The sequence below is a fragment of the Aphelocoma coerulescens genome, chromosome 7 (assembly GCF_041296385.1).
Source record: "Aphelocoma coerulescens isolate FSJ_1873_10779 chromosome 7, UR_Acoe_1.0, whole genome shotgun sequence".
In the NCBI taxonomy this organism is placed as follows: domain Eukaryota; kingdom Metazoa; phylum Chordata; class Aves; order Passeriformes; family Corvidae; genus Aphelocoma; species Aphelocoma coerulescens.
Window position 1 is genome coordinate 25,491,306 of NC_091021.1, and position 23,569 is coordinate 25,514,874.

Genomic DNA, 23,569 nt, shown 5'->3' on the forward strand with positions numbered 1-23,569 from the left:
TGATATTTGGTCATACTCTGTGTGGCTTAGACCAGTAGATTCACACTTTTTTTAGCACTTGAATCTCAGTGAGAACTTCAAGTGTTACAGAAAGGGTGTAAAAACTGAGGTTTGGAAATTACTCTTGGTGAGCAAAGCCAAAGTTTTCAGTCAATAAACTAGTTCCTAAACCACTGAATTTGAATGGGTTTGTCTGAAATTGTGGCTGCATCTTATCTGCATCTCCCTTCTATAATTAAGAGTTCAAAAAAATTTGAAATGCTGAGACTGGAGCTCAGCAGCTTATCTTGAAAAAGAAAAAGGTTTGGCAGTGGTTTTCCCACTGTAGGAATGGGTGGGAAATTTTTAGTGTTGAAATACAAGTTTATACAAGTTTAGCAAGTCTAAATCTTGGTGTTTTCCACATTGATAGAAACAGGAGACATTCAGCCCAGCCACTGAATCTAGTCCTTTAGCCCAAAATTCACTCTTACTCGTGTGACTTATTGAAAACAATGGCCCAACAATTTACAATAGGGCATAAGTACAGCAGTGCTGCTTGGAAAGTCAATCCACCCCTTGTGAGCCATGCTGGGACATCAGAAACCACTGGTTGCTTTCAACCCAACCTGTATTGCTGTTTTGAATGGAGGTTTGTTTCTCAATCCTGTTTCAGCATTTAGCCCTCACATTCTTGGTTTAGCACAAGGAGGGACAGTGATACAGAGGCAGGGGAGAGAGTGGGAAATGAAGCTTTTTCAGTGGCCTTCTTGGGAAAGCCTTTAAGTATGCATGAAACCGTGGCCTCTGCAAAGACTCCTCTGTGCTTTGGGAATTTCTCCAGTCCAAGGCAGATTTTCTTTCCATCCCCTGACCAGGATAGTTCCATTCTGGAATTGAGGGTGGAGGCTGTATCCATCTGTGCTGGAGAATGTACTTCAAAGGAAGGTCCTATTGTTTCTTGCAGGAGATGAATTAAAGCAGAACTTTGGCTCTGGAAACTGCTACCATCAGGTCTCTTGCCTGGAAGTGATTAGGTGGCAGTACTTTTGAATGTTTTGTATATTTAAGCTGTCTACAGAAGGTGGATTCCATGTCTCCTGTGAAGTACCTGGAGGTTTTTAGGATGATACTCTTCTTAAAAGCCAGGTCCCTTTGATATGCAGTCCCCCCCAAGTGCAAATCAGAGGTGCACAGAAGGTAGGAACAGCCTGGCCTATTCTTTCCTATCCCATCCTGTTTCCTAGCGCTGCTGGAATCGATCTGTGTTGATTCTGGCACAGTCCTGTGAAAGCCACCAGGGGACAAAGGCTCCTTTTGTTGGGAGCTGCAGCCCGGGGCATGGACGTGCTTCTCAGCACTTGCCTCTTGCTGGGGCATCATGCAGTGATTCCAGTGTGATTTCAGAGCCTCCTGGGGTGCGTGTGTGTCTGGTGTGTCTCGGCTCAAGAGTCGCCACACTGACCAGAGAGTGTTTCCTATTGTCTTATTCTGGGAGAGGAAGAAGAGAAAAGGGATGAGTGAGGGCGAGGTTTGCACAAGGGGAAGCTAAATATTGGGTGAGTGTGACCCTTTGTGGCCAGGTGCAGGTAACAGTGAATCAACAGGGACAGACAGACATCGTTCCCTGCTCTCTTCTACCTTCACTCTTAAAGACACTTTATGCAGCTAATCTCAGTTGTGTGTTTGTTTTGGGGTTTTGTTTTTCCTAAACCCTGTCTTTGTTCAGTAATAATGTTCGGTAATTTAACACCTTTGAAACTCTGCAGGCTGCACATCATTGAAACTAAAGTGTGGTAGTTGGTGGGGAAAGGTGTTGGAGGAGCAGGTTGGGAATGGGGAATGAGCCAGGGAACACCCACCTGGTAAAAGTTCTCCTCCCTTCTCAGGTTTCTGTTCCCCTCCACGGGAGCACTCCAGTTCCTGTCCTTGCTTGGCTGTGGTCACGCAGAGCTGTTTAAAGGCGTGGGAAGTGAAACCTGTGGCAGGATAGGATCCAACGGGAAGGTTTTATTCTGTGCCCATGACTGATGAGGAAGAGAGTCAGCAGAGCACCTCTCTTTCCAGTGAGAACTCAAAAGCTCATGTTTAATTTTTGACACACTGTCCCATGCCCAGCAGGTATCTGCCACATTGTCCAGTCTGGGGGGGAATGGAGCAGCTGCTTGACAGCAGCCTCAATGCCTACCTCATTCTTGCAGGTGATAGCAGAATTACTTGGGTGATGGCACTTGCCTCATGGGAATGAAGGAACAGAGATGTGTGCACATGCCATTTTTGCTTTCCTGAGATACCAGTGTGGATAGCAGCAGCCACGGAACACTTGCTGGTTGCTGTCATGACTCATTTTTATTAAAGCCACGCTGAGCCAAAATTAGTGTGTAGGAGCTGCCCAGGAGGCTGGTGTGACTGACTGTGCTGGAAGGACACCCATGTGAGCCAGCACGTGGCACACACTGACACCTGCAGCACCGAGGAATGAGGTGTGTCCTCGCCCGCTCCCAGCAGTGACCACAGCCATGACACTGGTGTTGCTGAATGTGGCTGAGGTAGGAGCCTTACTGGATACATAACTTTGGACAGCTGTACTGGCAGGCCTGGCATGGCTCTGTGTTTAAAGACCAAAAAAGAGATGTTACTTAGTTCCCCTTACTTCTGCCTGGGAATTACAGAAAACAGAGAAGGCTTTATAAGGTTTTTAGCAAGAAATCTCATCACTATGGTTCTTTTGTTTCGTACTCCACTCACTCCAGGTTTAAGTCTTCATTCATAGTTGGAGTAGATTGTGCTGTGTTAGTCTTAATGAGGTGCTTGTTCTTTTGTCAGACACACCAGGTAATGGCTCCTGTTGGGGGGGTTAGACCTGGCAGACTGTGAGTTGTGTCTAAGGGGAAGGAGGTTTTTTTCCATTCCCATAGTTGGGTTGTATGTGAATGTGTCAGTGGTATTGAACAAGGTTCCCTTAAAACCATGAAGAGGAATGTACCTCATGAAAAAAAGTCTCATCCATATTCTAGATGAACTAGAGCAGGGCTTCAAACCTTTTCTTATATCGTGGGGCCTTAATTTTCTTTTCCAGGGGTTTGGCCTTCTCTGTAAATGCCAGATATACAGTTTCTTTCCATAGTTGTTCTTCATTGGCCTTGAAGTCTGCAGACCACATGCTGAAAATCACGCGACATTCTTTTGTGTTTATTGCCAGATCTGTAATTTCAACCCAGTATCTTCTGGCCTTGCTGTCTGTTTAACTCCCTGTGCTGTTTACAGTTGGGAAAAAAAAGTTGAACCACCATCCCACCCACAATCTAGCATGACTGTTGCAGAGTGAGCTCAAACACTTATTTTTTTTCCTAACCTGGTCTCCTGCATCTGGAATCCTGTGCTGATGAAACAGATTTGTTTGTGGCGATGGTCTAAAAGCTCAGTGGGGTTTTTCTCCCCATTCTGAAGAAGTTGGATGAATGACATTGTACCTTTCATGTGTTATTTGTATTCTTGGGGTACTTTTTAAGTAAAGCTGGCAACCCCCACCCATGCTGTGTTGAACCACTAGAAGCACAGTATGTTGGTGCGAGCTGGACACTCCCATTCAAATATGGGCAAAGCAAAATTGCCTGCTCAGATCTGGCTGCCAGAGTGGTGAGATGGCTTTGCACCGAGTGCCTCCCTCGTTGATCCCCTTGTCTCTGCTGAGAAGGATGATTTTTGGTAATACATGGTGGAGGTTGTTTGGCTGATGCCTGTGTTTGCCTGGCTGTCACTGTCCATCTCACCTCCTGACTGACAATTGCTTTAATGGATAATCAGAGAAGTAATAACTTCTACAGCAACTCTCACGTCATCTGTGGCTGCTCTCTGATGCTTCCTACAGTGCCAGATCATCTGTTGTGGTTTTTCTGCCTTATTTCATGTATTGAAGCCCTGCCTTTCCTGTTTGCCTTGAGCATAGATCTGGAGTCTCCTCTGCAGGTTTCATTCTCTGGGAATTTCATTTTCTGAGTAGGTGAACAAAACCTTCAATCACCCTAGTCCCTGAAGTCTTAGTTCCCTTCTTTTGCTGGTTCTGGCTCTTCCCTGACTTCAGCAGCAGCAAGAACAGAAGCAAGTTGGGGGGAACCACCAGGATAAGGGGGTCTATGTCAAAACAAAAGTTAATCTTGAGTTACCTATGGAAAAAATCCACTGCAAGGAACTGGGCAAATGAGAAGGCCTCTGTTGTATTTCATGTGTGGGAATGAAGAAGGGCAAAATCTCTTGCACATAATTATTTGGAATAAAAATGCTTTAGATGTTGACTTTGTAGTAAAGATTCAAACACGTCTCTGTTCCAGAGACAAGCTTTTCACAAAGCTGTTTGGGAGACTGATCGTTAATGCAAAGTTGTACATGACTGTCTGGAGACAGTTAATGTTTAAATGAGGCAAGTTTTAGAATAGATAACTTGCCCTGTTTGTTGTAACAAAGCATTTAGATGTATCCTGTGGGACAGAAGTACAAAAGCTTGCTTGGTCCCTTTTTGTTATTTGGCTTTCGCTGTAAATTTTGTGCAGCAGAGTGAGATGAATGGAGTGCTGGCACTGAAGTGCTCCTACACTGGTGAATCTACCTGAAGTTTGGTGCTTTTGTCACTGTGGTGGTGATCTGTACTGACAGTAAAACTCACAACACGACCTGACTGGTTACTGGACATAGTTGTAATGTATGAGTTAGAATAAAGTGTGAGTTAGAAAGTATACTGTGCTGAGTTTGCTCTTGTTCCAGTGTGTGCAGTCAGGTCTTTGTGTGTTACAGTGCCATTGAGTCTTGCAGCAGCACTGCACAGCCAGCACTGAACAGCAAAGGAGTTTGGCTGCCTTCCTCTGAGGGCAAACTTGCTGCAAAGCTGGGACATACGTGTCCATATTGCTGCAGAGTGAGTCCAGGACTAGAGATGTGTTAGGAGGTTCTTTGGTCCAGCTTCTTAAGTGGATTGTGCACTTGAATCCTTCCTGGTCATCCAGTGTAGTGCAAGGGTGTCTCTGGTTTGTCAGTTTAACATGTTGAATATGAAATGTAATGAAAGAGGCTGTGAATATTCTTAGATACCAGTGGGAGCTTCTCTGTTCTGTATGTGTGACTTGAAGTGTGTAAGGTGGGGTTTCAAGGCACTGGCTCTTAGTACTGAAAAGGGAATCTAGAAAAAGTTTGTGAAATACAGAAATCTTGGCATAGAAGATTTAGTGACTTTAGACATAAAGATGTCCTGCTGATGTTCTTGCAGCCCATGTTGAATGATAGAGGGGACTTCACAATGCTGTGCAGTTGCAGTTATGGTGGCATAACCAAAGGTGGGCAGCAGTGAATGTGCATTAGGTCGAAATGGAGTGATGTGGTTAAAGAGGCTTGCTGTGATCCAGAGACAGCTTGAGTTGTATATGAACTTGCTGCCTCCTGGTAATCCTTTACAAATAAACTCTTGGGCAAGAGGAGATAAAAGCAACTAGATGCAGTTCCAGCCCTCCTTTTGTGAGTGCTGCTAGCAATGGAGTAAGTGTACTTTAACCACAGAAGGTCAGCAAGGCCTTCGGGCTCCCTACAGACATTATGATTTTATTGTTAGCCTATATAACAAGATTAGCACCAAATGACTCACAGAACAAGTCAGGTGGTCTTTAATCTTCTGTATCTGGGTTGGTATGAAGACATTTTCATTATCATGACAAGCATTGTAGCTGAAAACTTTGACTAAATCAGGTCTTCAGTGACAAGTGTTTTCTGTAGGAACTCTCAACTTTAATAAGAACAAAATATTGAAAGAATGGTGGGTTTATTTTTTTTTTGGTTGGTTTTTTTTGTTGTTGTTGTTGTTCTTTCTGTTTGTTTGGGTTTTTTTCTGTTTGTTGTTGTGTTGTGGTTTTCTTCTTTTTTCTTTTTTTTTTTTCCCAAAAAGATGAAAATTCCCACCGGGAACACATGAAGTTGTTAAAGTTTTTGGTGGGAGGGAAAGCTCTGTGGTGATTTCAGAGGTGATGCTGAACTTCCTGACTGAGGGGGCAGTGGATATCACAGCTGAAGCTACAAGTTGTATGAGATTTCCTTCTGGAGTGCAGGTTCCTTTCTGATTCCTGGGATGCTTTCACTTGTGTACTTATAAATTGCAAGCTCCTAGTGATTGCTCCAGCATGAAGATGTAATGTTCATAGTATTAATAAGTAGGTGAATCTTCATAATAAATGAAGTCTATGCTAAATAAAGTTTGTGCATTAACGACCCAGATACTCCCCTGTCTGTTAACTGCTCCTGTGATCATGGCTGACCTTTATGCTGGAAGGCCACAGGGCACAGCAGAGTTTGCCCCCCTGCAGGAGTGAGCTGAGATCCAGACTAGAGTATCTTTATTTTGTCTCCATTTCAAGCTTCCTGTAAACAACACAATTGATAAAGTCAAAGCAATAAATCAGAACCACTCTGACAATATCAGTTTATATGTCATGTTGAAACTCTTCTGGAGTTTTCCTTACGTTGAAGTGAAGCTTATCCCATTTTTTTAAAATGAGAAACATTAACCTATGTAAATACCAGGTGCCTTTTGCTTATCAAATGCTGTGATGGGATGGGGAAGGGAGTTGTATTTTAAAAGCGGAGATCCTGGGCTGATAATGAAAATACAATTTGAGTTAATAATTTCTGGCAAGGTAGCTTGTCCTCCTTGTAACTTTACATCTCTCCCCTTTTGCTTATTATCTTGGCACGGTAAGTTTATGGTTCTTCATTGTAACTGTTTGCAAAGGACTTTGATTTGTGCAACTTTTGTAGGAGGGAGCAGAGAAGCCCAGACTCTGACCCCTGAATTTCCAAGAGGCCCCTTAAACCCTTTTTGAAAGTGTGCTGAGAGTGAAGTCAGCTGCACAGGAAGGGTGAGAACTGTGTGTTTGACTCTTCTTGCAAGAGCTGGGACCATTTAGAACTGTGGCACTGCTTCTATGTACCAGATGTATAACAAAAGCACGTGAAGATGGGGAACAGAAGAACACCAGCCAGAGGGAGGCCAGGACAGAGTAGCAGGGGGTATAACTGAGCACATGGGTGTCTTAACAACTGTTATGATTCTGATATTTGTGTCATTTTAATGATGGCAGAGGATTGAAGGAATAATGATTATGTCTGTAGACATACAAGTGCTTTTTAGTGGATAAACAGATAAGTAATGTGGTGGGCAAGGAGTGCTCAGGTACTGGTGGCTGTAGTTCCAGTGATATACATGCCTAGGGACTGAGGTGAGGGGTGTAACTCCCCTCCTTTAGGTACTGCCCAGCTTTGCTCCATGCAGAAAGCCACAAATCATGTCTTCCTTCTGATTACTCTACTTTTTCTATAGGTGCTGTCTCTGTTCTGCTTTGAAAGGTCTGTATTGGAAATTTAAAGTCTGTAGTATGTAACAAGACATCCCCTTCTTTACACCCTTTCATATCCAGGATTCAAAACAAAATGAGGGGGCCTGGTTTTGTCCACAAGCACTGCCACAAAGCTGGAATCTTTCAAATAAAAGCAGTGGGGTTTGCTCCCAGGTTATTGAGTATCCACCAGTTTCCCAGAGAATCTTATATTTTCAGTGAGCCCTTTTTCAGAGATGAGAGATGCCAAGTGCCAGGCTGCCTCCCTCTCACTCTGTAGTAGGATGTGACTGGGATGGTGCAAAGCAAATGCTGGTTCTTTGTGACACACCCCTGAGGGATGATGTAGGTGAGCTGAGCCTGTGCTCGGCTCAGCCTTCTCATGTGTGCTGCTCTGCAAACCAGGGGCAGCTGCATTGATTCATATATAAAATGTTCTTGTTTCCTGTGAATCCAGTTGAAATTTCAGGCCTTTCCAAGTGAGGCTGTAACATCAAGTGGTGGCATGTGGAGCTGGGCCTTGGGAGAGCTGCAGGTTGTTGACCGTTCCCTGGTTATTAATGGCCAGAGCAAGGGCTTGCAGATTCTGAGAACAGACCCTGCGTTTGCTTTGGGGGAGAGAGCTGGCAATGGTGTTTGATACAGCAATATGTCTCTGCCTGGCTTTTGATTGACAGTAACACAAACTTGTTCTCCTCCCAGTCATGACTTAAACCTGGTGACATTTACAGCAGAGTTAACTTCTCTGGTCTAAGTTTAGATGGTGATTTTGTGTTTGTGTGCATGTGTGTGCTTAATAAGATACAAAAACAGGGGAGGTCTTCTGCAAATGAAAATGTAACAGGAATTTCAAACCATGGCTGAATGTGAAAGAGGGAGGTGTTAAACCTTCATGGATTTTCATGGACTAGTTGCGGTAGATTCTCATTTAAGATACCAGAGTGTTGAAGGGTTATTGCCTATTTTGGCACTTTGGGTTTGCTCTCATTAAATGCGTGGCAAATATTCATAACTGTGGGGCTGTCAGTATGACTGGGCGGTTTTGGGTTTTCTGGGCAAGCTGAACTTAGAATTGGCTGGTAGCCTTACCCCCCACCTGTGCACAGCTAATGACATGTTTTGTGGGTGGATGTCCGTAAGCCATCTGGAAATAGCATGTGGTCTAAGCTGACTGCTGAGATTTCATTTCTTGCCTTGCATCCCTGTTACGCTTTCAGAAGAGTCTCCTGTTAATGAACCTTGTTGCAAGAGAAAAAATCCTCCTGCCTCCCACAGCAGGCTAGACCAAGAGAGCAGAGCTGGCAATGTGCTTCTCAGCCTTGCCTTGAAGGATGAGGACTATCAGGGGAAGCATGTTCCGTTTAATCTTCAAGCAAATGGTGCTGAAGCACAGTGAGAGAGAGAGAGGAGCAGATCCTTGTCCAGTGATGGCTGAGCCAGAAATATCCTGAGCTTATGCATAACTTGACACCATTAAATGGTGCTTGAGTGAGAGCACTTTTTGGTCACTATTGCTTAGAAGGCTATTTCAGATTAATTACCCAAAGAGGAATGGTTTTGTCTCCCATTACAGACCTTTGGTAAGCTTCTATTCTTTCAGGAATATTACTTTCTTCTGATGCTGTCTTTTGCAAGGCCTGGTCTGGCAGCAGATTTTTAACCCAAATAGAAATATCTGCCTCTTTGACTAGGCCCTGACGCTCCATATCCTCCACTAGATGCATGAAGGATTTGCACCAATGTTCCTCTGATATTATAATGAAAAATGTACTATGAAAGCTGGTGGAACTCCTCAACCCTTTGTGAACATCATGAACAACTTACTTACCTCACGTTTCTGGAGAGGTGACATGTCACTTTAGACAGTGCTAACGGAGTTACTTGGGCAGAAAGGTGTGGTTTCAAGTGGTGCCCAGAGAAGCCATATGCATAAACCAGATGAACTGAGAACAACACCGGCGTTTAGAAGAGTGGTTTCATCCATTCTTTATACGACAGGAAAGCTCCTAGGTTTGGCTTCTTTTTTGTCTGAAATGAAGGTGCAAATGTACAATCAGGGTAGAGGTACTGGGTTGCATCAATGCCCTCAGAACTGCTCTGTCATGTCAGCAGTCTCCATGTCTTTGTATCCACCTTACCTTGCTTCTGTGTGCCTTGTCAGAAACAACTGGATGCTTATGACAGGGGAAAAATTTGCTGGAAAGGGTTTTTTATCATTCTTTGTCCCCTCTGCTTCTACTTCTTTCAGTCCTTGCTCTTCAAGTTCACAAAACTACACTTACATAAGCAGCGCTAGCAGTGTTATCCGCTGTCACTTGATATTTGTGGAGTGAGCTGCATCTTTTTTCTGTAGGAGACTTGAAGATTTTCAGTTAAGTGTGCTTTGCAACCTTTCTGCCCTTTGCTAAGCCGGACACATGGTCCAGTTTCATTCTCCTTAGCGTGATAGTGCAGTAGTACTGCAGCACTTCTGAAGAGTAAAACTCCAGGGTCGGGATCCCACTGTAATCAAACAAATATGGAACAAGAAAGGCCTTTTGCCTTGAGGTCACATATGATGAATGATGATACAAAGCAGACCAGGCTTTTGGAGCTGCACTGATGCTGTAATCGGCAGTCCTGGTTGCCTGGATTTGGGATTTTCTGGGGCATGGAGTACCAGGGTGAGAGAGAAGAGTTGGTCCATCAGCACTCCTGTGAATGAAAGGAGTTCTGCTGACTGATGAATCTGATTATTTCAGTAACTGTGTATGGGATACAACTGAAATCCCTAGGCATTCCATGTGACATCTGTAAAGATACGAGTGGTAGATTGGTACTGCCTTTCTCAGAGGAAAATAGAATAGGAAATACTTTTTCTTTCCACACTTCATCAAATAAAGAGATGTTTTGAGCCGTTTCTAGCTGCCTAGTGCTCTCCGTGAAATACTTTGCAGCAGTTTTAAGTTGTCGTTCCTGTGTTGTTTCATGGGCCTGTTTTAATGTTGATGAATGTATGGTGCACAGCAGGAATAAAAACAATCTGAAGATCTTTTAACAGACCCCCCTCCAACTGCTTTATAGTGACCAAATTTCCTCAGTGTGCCTTTTTCTTCTCCTTAGGGAGTGACAGCTCATGTCCACTTGTTCGTAATATATTCAGCATCTGTCGACACCCTTCCAGCACAAAGCTGAGCAGAGCCATCTTGTCCAAGGCTGGTAATTGAGCTCTGAGACTGCCATCAAAAATAAAAGCTGCTGAGCTTGAACCAGATCTGGATATCTGAGAACTGGAAACTGTGAAGGACAGAATCGACTGAGTTGATAACTAGGAGCACTGCATGCTTTGCCATGTACCGTGTTTAAGGATTTAACAAACAATGCTGCTGCTTTAGCATATGAAGGAGCCCTCACTCTTTAAAGTAAATCAAAACAAAAAAAGCAAAAGCACCCTGAGGTGCCTCTCCCACTCTGCCTTCATCTGCCAAACTCACAAGGTACAGATAGTCAGCAGTCCCTGCTGTCTGGTGCAGGTGTGGCAGAACCTCAGCACAGCGCTCTTGCTGCCCTGTGCTGATGTCAGCTGAGCTGTGCTCTCTCAGCTGCCCTTGGCATCTTCTTCCACATAAGAAAAAGACACTTGAGAAGTTTGCACAGCTCTATGTTGAGGACATAGTTGTGATCCTTTGGGAGGAGGGGGCAGCTGAACTCATGTCACTGCCTGCTGTGGGAACATACGTGACTGGTAACAGGGGGACAGCATCCCCTTTCACACTGCTGGTAAATCCATGCCTGATGTAGGCGGCGAAGTGTGGAAGGGCAAGGGCCCTGTTCTCCCCAAATGGTGCAATCAAGAAATGTAATTTGTACTGTACCTGATACAGGTGTGGTGAGTGTCCTTGTGTCCTTCACCTTGGTTTGTGCTTTTGGGAGAAAACAGTGAAGCATTCTGGATTGGCCTTTGCAGAGATGAAAGCATTTGCTGCCAGGCCAGCCAGGTGGTCTTGGCTTAGTCTCTTCATGGTATCTTCCCTCTAAAGATCTCTAAGTTCAGGGTCCATCTTGCTGGTATCTAGTAGAGCAGATCTGCTTGATGCAAATGTGTTCACGGTAGTTGTTGTTGGAAGGAGAGAGCTTGTGCTTGGCAACCTGTTCTTAGATGGAAGAAAATCTAGGGACTGGTCATATGACTTAAAAAACCTGCTGATTTGTTCAGAAATGTCTTTATCGACCACTGAGAGGGTGTTACTTTAGGGTCTTGAATAAAAGAAGGCTTCTACATTGCCAGTTTTAAAAATCCTTGCAAGCATATTTTGAGCTTTTCCTTGGACAGCTAATAAAAAACACTGGACATACTGCTGTTAAGGGAGCAGTTCTATTCATGATTTTTTTCTTTGCCTTTCTTTAAAATTACTTTGAGTAACATATTAGGTGGAACAATGAGCTTGGGGTGTAGCTTTTAAATATTTGCTAGTGATACTGGGATGCTCTTGAGTTTGGGGTTTTGGAGGTTTTAAGTTTGTACTTTTTTCTTTAGAACTCAACTGGAGCTATTCAAGAGTAATGTGAACAAATTTTTTTTCCCACCGAGAGTGCTTATCTGAAGTAAAAGCAAGGGAATGCATATGGAGCTTGCCCATTTCTTCAAAGAGCTTGTTATTTATAGGCTTTTTGCCAAAGCTGATGCCACAAAAAATTGACTGAGCCCCTGGGCTTTGTGTATACTTGAATGCCATCTTTATTTTTTTTCCTTAATGAGTCTGTATGAGGCTGGAATCAGCACAGATTAGCTGCACAGTACTTTCTGTGCCTTTTGGTTTAGAATTCTGACTTGTTCAAGTCCCATTGCTGTGTTCTGGGAAGCCAAGAATCAACCCATCCCACTTAGCTACTGTAGCCCAGTTCTGTGGGAAGTAGCAGTGAGCCTCGCAAGAATGTAAAGGACTAAGAACATTTTTTTAAAGCATTGCTTGATGACAATATACTAACTATAGTTAGAGACAGTGTTAGCAGATCCTGATAGTGAAGGCTTCCCAGAGTGGGAGTGGCATTAAGGCAGGGAAATGTCAAAGCCCATTTTAGATAAGTGATTTGATCACAGCATGGAAATTGAAGGCAAAGTCTTTGGTACCTTCTTGAGAAAGAATTGAGTGTTGTCAGTAGGGTGGGAATGGGCTGGGGAGAAACTGTTGTAGGTTCTACGCCAAAAACAAAGATGCTTTTAATGTGGGTCCTCAGGGATGTTGGTCTTGCTGAGACAGAGAGTGGGGTCAGCAGATGTTATTGCAGATTCTGAAAACAGTAGAAAGAGAAGAAGAGGTAAACAGGGTAATGAAAATCATCCTGGCCTCTTTCCTAGTGCAGAAGATTAACTGGGCTTCTGACCCCATATCCAAGAGGGCTTGTACCTTGGGCACAGGGTTCTACCTATGGGTATAGCAATTTTGACCTGCCAGGCAAGACAGGAGTTCTCCAACAACAGCATGCAGGACAGGTTCTTGAGCTCCAGATACAGGAACAGCCAGATCCACTAAACCCGTGGAGATAGTTGTGGGAGAAAGGTCCAGAAACTGGGGTTAGGCCTGATTCTTCTCTTTGTGGTCACCTGTGGTCTTAGGACACTTGATGTCCTGTGTATTTTAAGATGCTGACTTAGCCTGGTGAAACTTGTTGCCATGAAACTCTCTCTTGAGCCCATTATGGGGAAGCAGGTTTTCCAGGAAATAACTCTGAGTGAGAAAACTGGAACTTTATTTTTTTCTATATTGACTACAGAGTGAGAGAGAAGGATGAAACATGAAATGCAACTCAGTGTGACCACAGTGAGTCACGTTAAACTTGAGAAGTGTGTCCTGAAGGTGCAGGTCATGGTAAGGCTGCTGTTTAACAGCTGTCAGAGGAAAATACTTGAGATGAGCCTTCAAGGCAATGCAGTATGACTGGCTCCTACAGAAATTTTTTAATACAGTAGTGTTTAGGAAAAGGTGGTGGTTCTTTGACACATACATGGTGTTCCTTTGGCTATGCATGCTGTTATTATCTAGTCACCCTTGGGTTTACGTTGTACTTCGTGTTGTATGGAGGAAGGAATGAGGTCTTTTTGAGTAGAATATTTTTTTGGAGACAAAGTCTTTGACCTTCACTGAAGCTGTCGTCTTCTGGATTTGGGAAGAACAACTTTGGAAGGGCCTTACAGGGTCTGTCCCTTATGTAGAGTGAGATCAATCTGGCTTAAATCACACTTGAGATGCTTGTCTTAAGGTCTTTCATTGGCAAAGGACCTTCATGCAGTCTATCCTAATGATTTAAAGTCTCCACTGTTAACATATTTTTTGGCAATGTGAACTGAAATAGTATTTTTAGTTGCTTTAGAATATGGCTCTAAGCATGCAAATTCTCACATAGTTTAGCTATAGGGACACCTGTGAAAATCAAACTCAGTGTGTCTTGAGCTGAGCACTGAAAACTGGTCATCTCATCTCTCTGTTCCTCTCTTATTTGCCAGATGGAAATGCCAGAGATAAATTTGGTGACTCTGTGACATGCTGACCAAACACTCCTCCTTACAGCTGGATGGATGTGACATTAGAATGGCTTTTCCAGGTCATTCAGGAAGTTTCTAACAAAATGCAGTATTGAACCCTCATTTCCCAACACTTAGTTCTGTAACAGAGGCAATGTCCTGTCTTTGTGGGATCTATTGAACTTTGTTAGCAAGTAAGAAGCAAACAAGAACTGCTCTGTGTGTGCCAAGTTTGACATTGCCCTTTCCCATCTTCCGGTGATCCAAGGGTCTTGGTGATTGCTCAGCTATGGGAATAATTTCCTCAATTTAAAATGAAACGTTAATATGTTTGGTGTTTCTTCCTCTCCACCCCCATCTTCCTTTGTCCAGTTGTATGAAAGAAAGACTTAATTGTGTCAGGCTTGCATGAGGAAAGCCAGGCTGTCCCCGAAACCAGCCTGGAGTCAGTCATGGAGGGCAGGAGGACATGCCCTGCTCCTGGGGAGGGCTGGAGGGGGAGCAGATTCCCACTACCGCTTGTGCTTTTCTCCCCAAAACTGAATGCAATAACCTAAGTATTCCATGAGCACAAATCTGCTTCATTGAACAAGTCACATTGCATCTTGGCACAGAAGAAATGAGGCTTAAAAAAGCTTATGAAACTTCCTTTGTTTGTACCTTATTAAGTTACGTGGCTTTGTGCTTTCCGTCTGACTTGGACACTGTTTTCTTCACTTCCGAGTAGAATGTCTTCCATGGAATAACAGGCAGCAGCCTGAGATCAAGGACTTATTTGTTCTGTTGCTAGTTGACCCATTGGCACATGCCAATTTATTGCAATTCAAAATTAGCCACAGTAGTTACTGGCTTAGTGCCCAGTTGGGACTTGGAGATTATGCACTGGAGTTGGCAGACACAGCAAAAGTCAGAGGTGGTGTTGGTGAGGGGTGGAGAGGTCAGGAGATGGAGTGATTTAGGGGCAGTGGGCCCATGTCAGTAAGATATAAGTGCAGCCCCTCTCTGATACAGTGGGGAGTAAGATGTGGACTTGCAGGGCTGAAGTTCCCTGGCTGTGGGCTTAATGACTTCCCCTTCATTGGGGCTGGACCACTCTAAATTCAGATGTTTCAGAGGCAGATTTAGCTTTGACACAAAATAAATGCTGGTGTTTTATTGCCTTCCTGCTCATCAGTTGCATTCCCTAAACTGGTCCTTGGCCTGGGTGACCCATATGCTGTGAAAAGTAGAGTTTTACGAGGTTATTGGTTCACAGAATGAGTCTACACGGGGTTTGTTGAGACTATTTGGGGCTTCAGGGCTTTTGTTGTGTTCTGGCATTGATATTTCAAAAGGGATCGAGGGAAGGTGCTGACTGAGAACTGTGGCTGCACTAAGCAGCTGGCATATATTTCTTTATTAGAAAGCATAAATGTGAATATGTTACAGTTGCTTTTTTGAGCAAAGCTGAACTGCGTTTTAGTTGGTCTGATACTGCTTTCTGGATGCTGACAGCTGCTGCATTGCCAGCAAGTGTTTGTCCTTAACGGGGATTGCTGTTCTGTGGCAGACAGTTTGGTGGTCACAGGGCTCATGCCCCGATCTCCATTCCCTTCCTGCCCAATTCTTGAAGCAGAGCTGGAGACCCTATACTAGTCAGTGTGGGGGCTTGCCTTTCAGGAATATTTCCACCTTTAACAAACCTGGGAAAAGAAAGGTGAACTGCAGCCAGATAAGATGCTTCCTTTTGAGTCCTACAAAGCTGTGGTATTTAGGTAATGCTCAGTCATTGTGTGAATCTAACAGCCTTTGAGGAAAACCTGCAACTTGGATATCCCAAAGCACAGTTTCAAATTTGCTAAGAAAAAAATGCTGGTTTTAAAGTCTGTTTCATTCCTTTACTTCTCTGACCATTGCTAGCAAATGTCACATCTCTGATATGAGGATTTCTGTATTTCCCTTTTGCTGCTTCCTTACCTCACTTCTCAAAGTGTAGCAATTGCAGTCTTACTGCAGATAGCTCTGCCCACAACAGCAGATTACAAACACATCAGTGATATGAGAGGAATGTGATTATTTACTGATTTGTTAATAGCATCTTGCATTCTAGGTTCTTAAAGTGCTTTTAAAACTTCAGTCAAACTCTGAGTCTCCTTGTTTTGCTTGTTGCTTTTACTCAAATGCAGGAAAAACTGAGGCTCCATGGGTGGAATTTGGCTCTCTTTGGAGATGCTACAGTAGCTGGTCTGTGCCTGTTGATCGTAATGTGTGAGAAATGCAGAGCATTTGCAGGTCTAGCTATAATTATTAGAAGAGAACTGGTTTCTGAGAAATGCTGGAAAAGATGTCTGGTGCCTGAGGCCAAAAACGCTGGCTGGGATGACAGCCCCATCCTGTCATAGTGAACTGTAGTAAATCAAGACTGAAACCCACAGCAACACTAGAGCCTCCTCTGAAATCTGTTTCACAAGGTGTTTTGTGGGACTCATAGAAAGAATTCCCTTCTTCACCCTAGCTTGCACCATCTTGAAATGGGCCCTATCCTTATGCAGGGCCAGGACTCCTGAGGTCAAGGGCAGACCAAGGAGCCTAGCTATGGTTGCTGCTTAATCTTTTAAATGCCAGATCCATGCCCGCTTCTGGTGTGGTTTGCCACCAGACAGCAGCTGATGCATCACATCATCTCTGATCCGCCCTGAGATTTGGGAGCTGCGGTGGAGTGCTGTCTCCTGCCCTGGTAAATCTGCTCCATTAATAGCTATCAAAGGGCCTGAAGTTTCCATCCGAACTTTATCTGGCTTTGCAGTGAGCTGGAGGATTAAAAACTGTCGCAGGGGAAGGGAGGGAGCAGCCGTGGCTCACCCGGAATAGCCTGACCTATGACGGCACGTACCAGCCTGGGGAGGGGAGTTGTCCTGTGAGCTCACAGGTTATTAGCAGTGAGCACAGACGTGTCTGCAGTCAGCAGCACACCCAGAGCCATCTGCTCCATCCCTGCCTGGTTCAGGGAGTCCAGAGGGATTTGTTTGTACAACTTGCCAGCACAGCTCTTTGATGGGGGAGCTGGAGTAGGCTTGAGGGCCAGCATTGTGGCGCCATCCGTCTGTGTTGCTCAGATGACTTGGGGTTTGACCTCTGGGCTGCTTGTGTGGGGCAGATCTGGTTATGAGTGAGAGCATTATGAGAAGATAACCCCTGTCCTGTTGCAGGACTCTTGTCTCTCTGCTATGTCATAGCAGGTAAAAAAGGGATCGTTATATGGCCCGCAGACATGGGGCGCAAGCCTTCTTCTCCCAGATGGGGAATAGTGTAGGAAGCAAGAGCAGGGTTTTTTGTGTAGCCAGGGATTCACTTCTCACAGCCTCTCTCTTGTAACTAGTTTTGTTTTCCTTGCTTAGTTCCTTTGCTGACATCCCTAAGTCACCTGTTTAACCCACCCCTTGTCACCACTGTGGAATCACACTGGCTTTCTCCTTGCTTCCTCTCTCCTCATTCAGAGCTGTTCCTCACCTGAGCTTCCCTGTTACAGTGGGAGCTTTTTCCTTAGAGATAGACTGGGAGTTAGAGCCCTTTCCAGTGGCCAGTATTTAGCAGGAATTGTTCAGAGCACCTCAGCACAGTGGAACAAGATTTTCCCAGCTGGCCAGATGATCCCAGACTAAGTGTGCATGTTCCCCAGGGGGCAATGGGACTGGAAATTAACTCCTTGGATGTGCTGGAAGCAGACACGTGGCTCTATAATGAATAGTCTGTGAGTGCTGCTCAGTGTTTTATACCAGGAAGCACTGAGGCTGTTCTAAACCTTTGACCCTGGTGACATACTCCAGATTCCTCCCAGTTAATGCTCTCCTTCCCTCCCCTCCAGGCCTGAAAGCATCACATCTCCTGCCTGGCCAGACAGATGCATTGCCCTGTAAAAATCTCCTCTATATCCCCAGTAATTCTATTGATCTGCACACTGAGAACATAATCTGTTTTGGAATTTACAGCTTGCATACTTTGTTGTTATCAGTGATGGGTGCTATTGGCGTGCCTGCTCTTTGAACACCTAGGAAGTCATCCAGCAGGTGGGAACTCTCTGCTCCATAGATCTGGCAGCCTAGGGGAGTGCAGCTGAACAGTGTCTGGAGGAGGTTCCCCATGCCACCTGATGAGAAAGATGGGGCCGTACTGAATCCTTCTCTCCTGCTGGCATGGCAGAGGAACGTGTAGCCTCAGCAGCAGTGTTGCTATGGGATGTGCTCCCCTTTGCTGGAGTGGGTGAGCACAGGAGACACCAGTGTCTGGTCTACAAGATTCTGCCAGTACAATCAACATTGCTTCTTCTCTCTTCAGCAAGCTCTTATGTGCCAAGGGTTTTTGAGGAAGAAGGGAATATTCATGCTGTCTGTGTCCTGCTGTGTAGACAGATTTACCAAGCACATTAGGCATTTGTAGCTGCAGTGCTTGTTGCTGGCACTTGAGCTGTAGAAAGTTGTGCTTGTAATTCTGGAGGTTCTTGATTCAGTTCTTGGTGACAAAGAGAGCAAGCACTCTGTGTGTATCCTTTTTCCTCCTTTTGCTGACGTTGGAATACCTCAGCAATTTCTGGAGGTGAAGAGAAGCTGTTGAACAGAGGGAGAATGAAAAACAGTGATTCCCTCCTAGACATTTAATCCCAGGGGAAATAAGGGGATTTAGGAACTGGATGCTGAATGACTGCACTGATTCATCACGTCTACCACTACAGTCAGTTACTGTGGTCAGGGCTAAGATTGGAATATCTTAGAGAGGAGAGAGGAACTGAGATTAGCCAAATAGGCATAACAGGTGTCCTCCACCTCAACAGTATAAAAAAAATGAGAGTGGGCCAGTAGGTGCATAACCAGTTGGACTGAATGATTGTTGTAGGTCACTTCAAATTGAAAATATTCTGTTCTACATCCCTTTGCATGATCCTTTTCAATTCCATTTTGGGGACTAATCATGAAAGACTGATCCCTGCCTTGCAGAGGAAAAAATCCCTGTGTGCTCTCTGAGAAGATCCATGCATAGCAAAGGCAGCTGGAGGAAACTGGTTTGGGTGACTGTCACGGCTCTCTGGTAGTCCCTCAGAGTCTGGAAACACTTACTAATGGTCTACCTGAAGACCTGATGTCAGTAACAGACACCTGCTGTTTTCATCTTAATCCCTTCTCCCCAAAAAGGGCTGAATGTGATAGCTGGGGTCTGTGGGTAAAGGGCTGCTCTGCTGTGCTCAGCAGAGCAAGGGAGACTCCGGCTTTCCAGTGCTTTCTGCCTCTTGGGTAGTCATGCCCTTTCCAGACAGGGCTGCCTCGCTTGTTGAGGTGCTCCCTCAGCCCCCTTTGTAGCTCACCTCTGACTCATCAAAACCTCCTGTGACTGAGGACTGGGTGGGCTTTTCTCTGGTTTTACTGTCCCTGGCTTTTTTTTTTTTTTTTTTTCTTTTTTTTCTTTTTTTTTTTCTGGCATGGTTAGGTTTTAGTTTTGATTAAGAGAGTTGATGTAATCGACCTTCACCTGTCACAGTGTATATTATATCCCAGTCTCCCTGCAGCTGGAGTTGCTTGGGATGTGACAAATAGCTGCTGTCCTCCTCCACAGGTTTGCCCAGACTTCTTGTGATGAACATACCTGCCAGCCCAGAACATGAAATGCTTTTTTGTCCTAAGCCTGGGAGCAATCCACTTAGCTGCATGGAGAGGGAACTAAGAGAGAGAGGTGATAAGAGAAGTAGTCTGATAAGGATTTCTTTACAGGCTGTGGGGAGCTGTGCTGTGCAGGGAGGTGGCTGCTGACACTCTCAGAAGTGACACTTGGACTGAGTGTCACACAGATTAATGGTGTAAGGTCCCCAGTTGCTCTCAGCAGCCAGCCCTTGCCAAGTGTGTGCACGGTGAGAAAAGGTGGTAAGAAGGTGGGACTTTTCACTGCTCCAGCCACCCTCTCTCCCTGAGATCTCTGCACAGCTTTCTGTGTTTGAGGACTGTCCAGCTGTTCTGGGAGCAGAACCCCACCCTGTCTGGACTAGAGACTAGTGTTAAATTGGGATAAGTGTAACTACACAACACAAGGCATATTAGGGATGTGGTTTGTGTCTTGCTGGTTCAGGAGATAAACAACTGGATTGCTATTGCCTTGTCTGCAAAAAGCGTTAGACCAGTGAAAGAGAAGCCTCAGTCATGCTCTTCAGTACAGCATGTAAGAGGTCTGAGTTCTTCCTGACTCATCTGTAAATCTGTTTGCAAGCTATAACTGTGTGGAAAAATATTCTGAAAATTCTGAGTGCAAGAATGAGGGTGATTTTTTAACTTCTCTCAGCCTCAGGACTAAAAACGTGCAACTGTTTCTTTGTCTCTGATGTATCTGTGTTTGAAGTCTCCTTTCTTCTCTCTCTTTGCAGGTCCTTCAGAAGCTTGGTAAAGCAGATGAAACAAAAGATGAGCAGTTTGAACAGTGTGTGCAGAACTTCAACAAACAGCTGGTAAGATAATTGGTGATATGTAATTGCACCCTGGGTTTCAGTATTAGCTTCCAGTCATCTGCTGCAATATGCAATTAAAGGCCATTAAATTAAACAATGACATAGGCCTATTGAAGTGACCCATAACTCCTAAGTTTTCACTTAGGAGAAGTGACACTGTGACTTCCAGGGTCCCTTTCATCATACAGTATGCTGTATGATGCAAGTTGGAAGGGGCCCATCAGGATCATTGAGTCCAACTCCTGGTCCTGTGCAGGACACCCCAAGAGTCACACCATGTGCCCCAGAGCATTGTCCAAATTCTTCCTGAACTCAGTCAGGCTTGATGCTGTGACCACTTCCTGAGGAACCTGTCCCAGTGCCCAACCGCTCTCAGGGTGAAAAACCTTTCCTTGATACCCAACCTAAATCTTTCCTGCCTCAGCTTCATCCTGTTTCCTCAGTCCTGTCACTGGTCACGAGAGTGAAGAGATTGGTAAAAATAATACTTGTTCTAGACCCAATTTTAGAGAAAGAAACAGCTCAACCGGAACACTTTCTTCAGTTGGAAGTTGCTTTGTAATGTAATTTTTGCTACTCCGCTGGAAGCGGAGATATAAAAGCAACATTGTGTCCCTGAAAGATGGATAGGGTGGGAAACAGATTAGAAATAAAAAAATAAAATGGAACAAGGCAGTTTCGGTTTCCTAAGCACAGTGAAGGGCAGAAGAGACAAAGAAAGCAAATGGTGAAAAGGGAACATCCTTCCTTGCTAAGACCTAAATCTGACTTCCTCCCCATACTTGCACAATCACTGTGTCAGGCCTGAGTCATTATTCTTCTGCGTGTCTGCCTCCTCCCCAATATTTTAGTGCACAGAAATATTTTAACAGTGTAGCAATTTTTCCCCACCCTCCTACTTAAACAGCAGTAGGTTTCTATCTTCAACTGGGTGTGTTTTGCTTTATTTTTTATTTTTTGTCTGGAGCCTTCAGCCTCCCAGAAGGGAAAACACCAGTTACCTTGTGGGTTTTGCATGTTGGTGCTTGTTAGGGGAAGCATTGCTTCTGTTTTGTGGCAGGAAATGTGTGCCACAGCATAGCTCAGGTGGTGCTGAAGAAATCTGTTACTCTTTTGTGGCCTGAAACATTTAGGACCTTTTTCTAGAGCTGTTAGTGGCAGCTGCATCGTGTCTGTTGAGACTCAGCAGATGTGGTTATGTGTTGCAAAACCAGCTGAGTAGGGATTTGCCACAGCTGAATGTAATGAAAATCCTTCAGCCTGGCTTTGACTTACCTCTAACCAGAGCTGATTGCAAACTCTTGGACACTAATGCTCGTTCTCTTGGCAGCAATAGTAGCTGTTGCTCCAGAAGTTCATGCAGCATGTCTGTAGCATGTCCAGCAATGATACTCTCTTGTACACAGCAGAATAGATTTTAGCTGCTTTCTGACAACATGACATTACTAGATGTGACTTTTTTGGTATCATTTTTAAGCAGTTAAGAAATAACGTTTTTAAAGGAGAAATACCAAAAAACTCAAATCCAAATTTCTGGATGTGACTGCCTGGGGTGGCTTTTTCGGCTTCCAGAGCATGAGTTCCAGTGGTGCAGTGAGAAGCCTGTTAAAGAAACACTGCCTCTTGTATCCCTTGCATCTGAATTTCTTTTCCTGTCTTGCGGAGCAGACCATGAACTAAATTCCCCAAATAATTAATCAAAGAAGCTGGAGGCTGCTCTGCGTTTGCTGCTTTGGGTTTGCTGGTTTTGCTCAGGCCCTCGGTTTTCCTATTACTAAAATAAATGGAGGCAATGCCTGTTTTACAGGGCAAGCTGTGAGTGTGAGTTAGCTGGATTCTTAGGATACCCAGAGCTGAGGAGTTATCATGCCAGGTAGACTAGGGGAATAAAAAGGCAGCTGTGTATGCATATGTACACACTTGTTTTTATTTTTATATGTATGAGATGTGTGTGTAGTAGTTATCTTTGAGATTTCTATGACCTTTCATTATAAAGTCTGCTCCAGTGGGAAATGGAAGTCTGGAGGAAAGCTGATCTTTGGCTGCAGGCTGGTGACAGAACAGCTCTGCTCTCTTGTGGAACTGGCAGTGGCCAGTTCTCTCTTGTGGAGCAGGCAGTGGCCTTGTTCACTGGCTGATTAGAGGCTCCTCTGACTGTAATGACTGTGTTGGACCACTTTGACGCTAGTTTCTGTGTGTGGGCTGTCATCAAATGGAATGCAGGTCTAAAAATCACTTAATCATTTTCAACCAAGGTATTTGTGGTTCTCTCAAATAGTGGTTGAGTGGACATAAGGGAAGGCATTGCATTTCCCAACTCTCTGTCCGTCAGGTTCCTACAAGAGCACCACTCTGAGGTCCCTGAATGATAGGAACTTTTTAGCTCAGATGGATTTGCTTTGTGATGAAAGAGCTGGACACAAACAGGCAGCTGCAGGTCTTGCCTGTGTTTCTTGAAAGCTTGACAAGCAGCAGAACTGCCCCACATTATTCCCTCATGGTAGATTATCTTTGGCAACTAACCTGCCCGAATGTCCATTTGAAGGCTCCCCCCTCCTTCCGCTTCCCAGTGTCACTTTTGTTCAGTCACTGGCACAAGGATCTGTCCCAGATATTGTCCTTGCTGGCCTGGGAGTAAGAGTCCTGCTGTAAAGGTGCAACTCAGCTCCTGCCCGAGGTGTGCCAGGCTTTGGCTTCTCTTGCCAAAGTGCTTACTTCAGTGTGCTGTGTTGAAGAGCTCACTGGGGGGACTGGGCAAGGCTGGTGGCAGCCCTTGCACCTGGCACCGCGTGTTTCTGCCTGGCAGAGCAGCTGGGTTTCCATACCCTTCAAGAGCTGCCATTTGTGTGGAAGTTCTGGGCTGGTTTGCAGCCTTTCACACCAAGCACATGAGAGGGAAGCTGCTGCTGGCACAGGCTGCATCCACCTCTGCCTGCTGCCATCCACAGGCTGCTGCCACCTCTGCCTGCACCCTGCTGTGTTCGACACAGCTCCAGTTGCAGGACAGGCAGCAGGGATTGCATCTTCCCTCTTGCAGAGTAGGTTCCCATTACATTCAGTAACCCCTCAGAGACAGGGTTTTTTCCCAGACAAACACCCTTCATGCCCAGCTGTTTCCATTTCAGCCCTATGTGGCAAAAGGAGCTTAACAACCTCCTTCATACCCCAGGGTGGAGCTTCTCACCAGTAGTTCATGCTTTGTCTTAACAGTTCTAAAGTTTTGCTAAGTGGGAGTTTACCTGGAGCTGTTGT

General features: G+C 44.8%; 1 protein-coding gene across 12 annotated transcripts in view; it reads left to right on the forward strand.

Moving 5' to 3' along the window:
• BIN1 (bridging integrator 1) overlaps positions 1-23,569 on the forward strand; it is a 95,478-nt gene that overhangs the window by 18,974 nt on the left and 52,935 nt on the right. For all 12 annotated transcript variants that reach the window (XM_069020973.1, XM_069020974.1, XM_069020984.1 and 9 more), the window contains exon 2: positions 20,237-20,317. In XM_069020973.1, the coding sequence (XP_068877074.1) occupies positions 20,237-20,317 (81 nt within the window). The remainder of the gene's footprint in view (positions 1-20,236; positions 20,318-23,569) is intronic.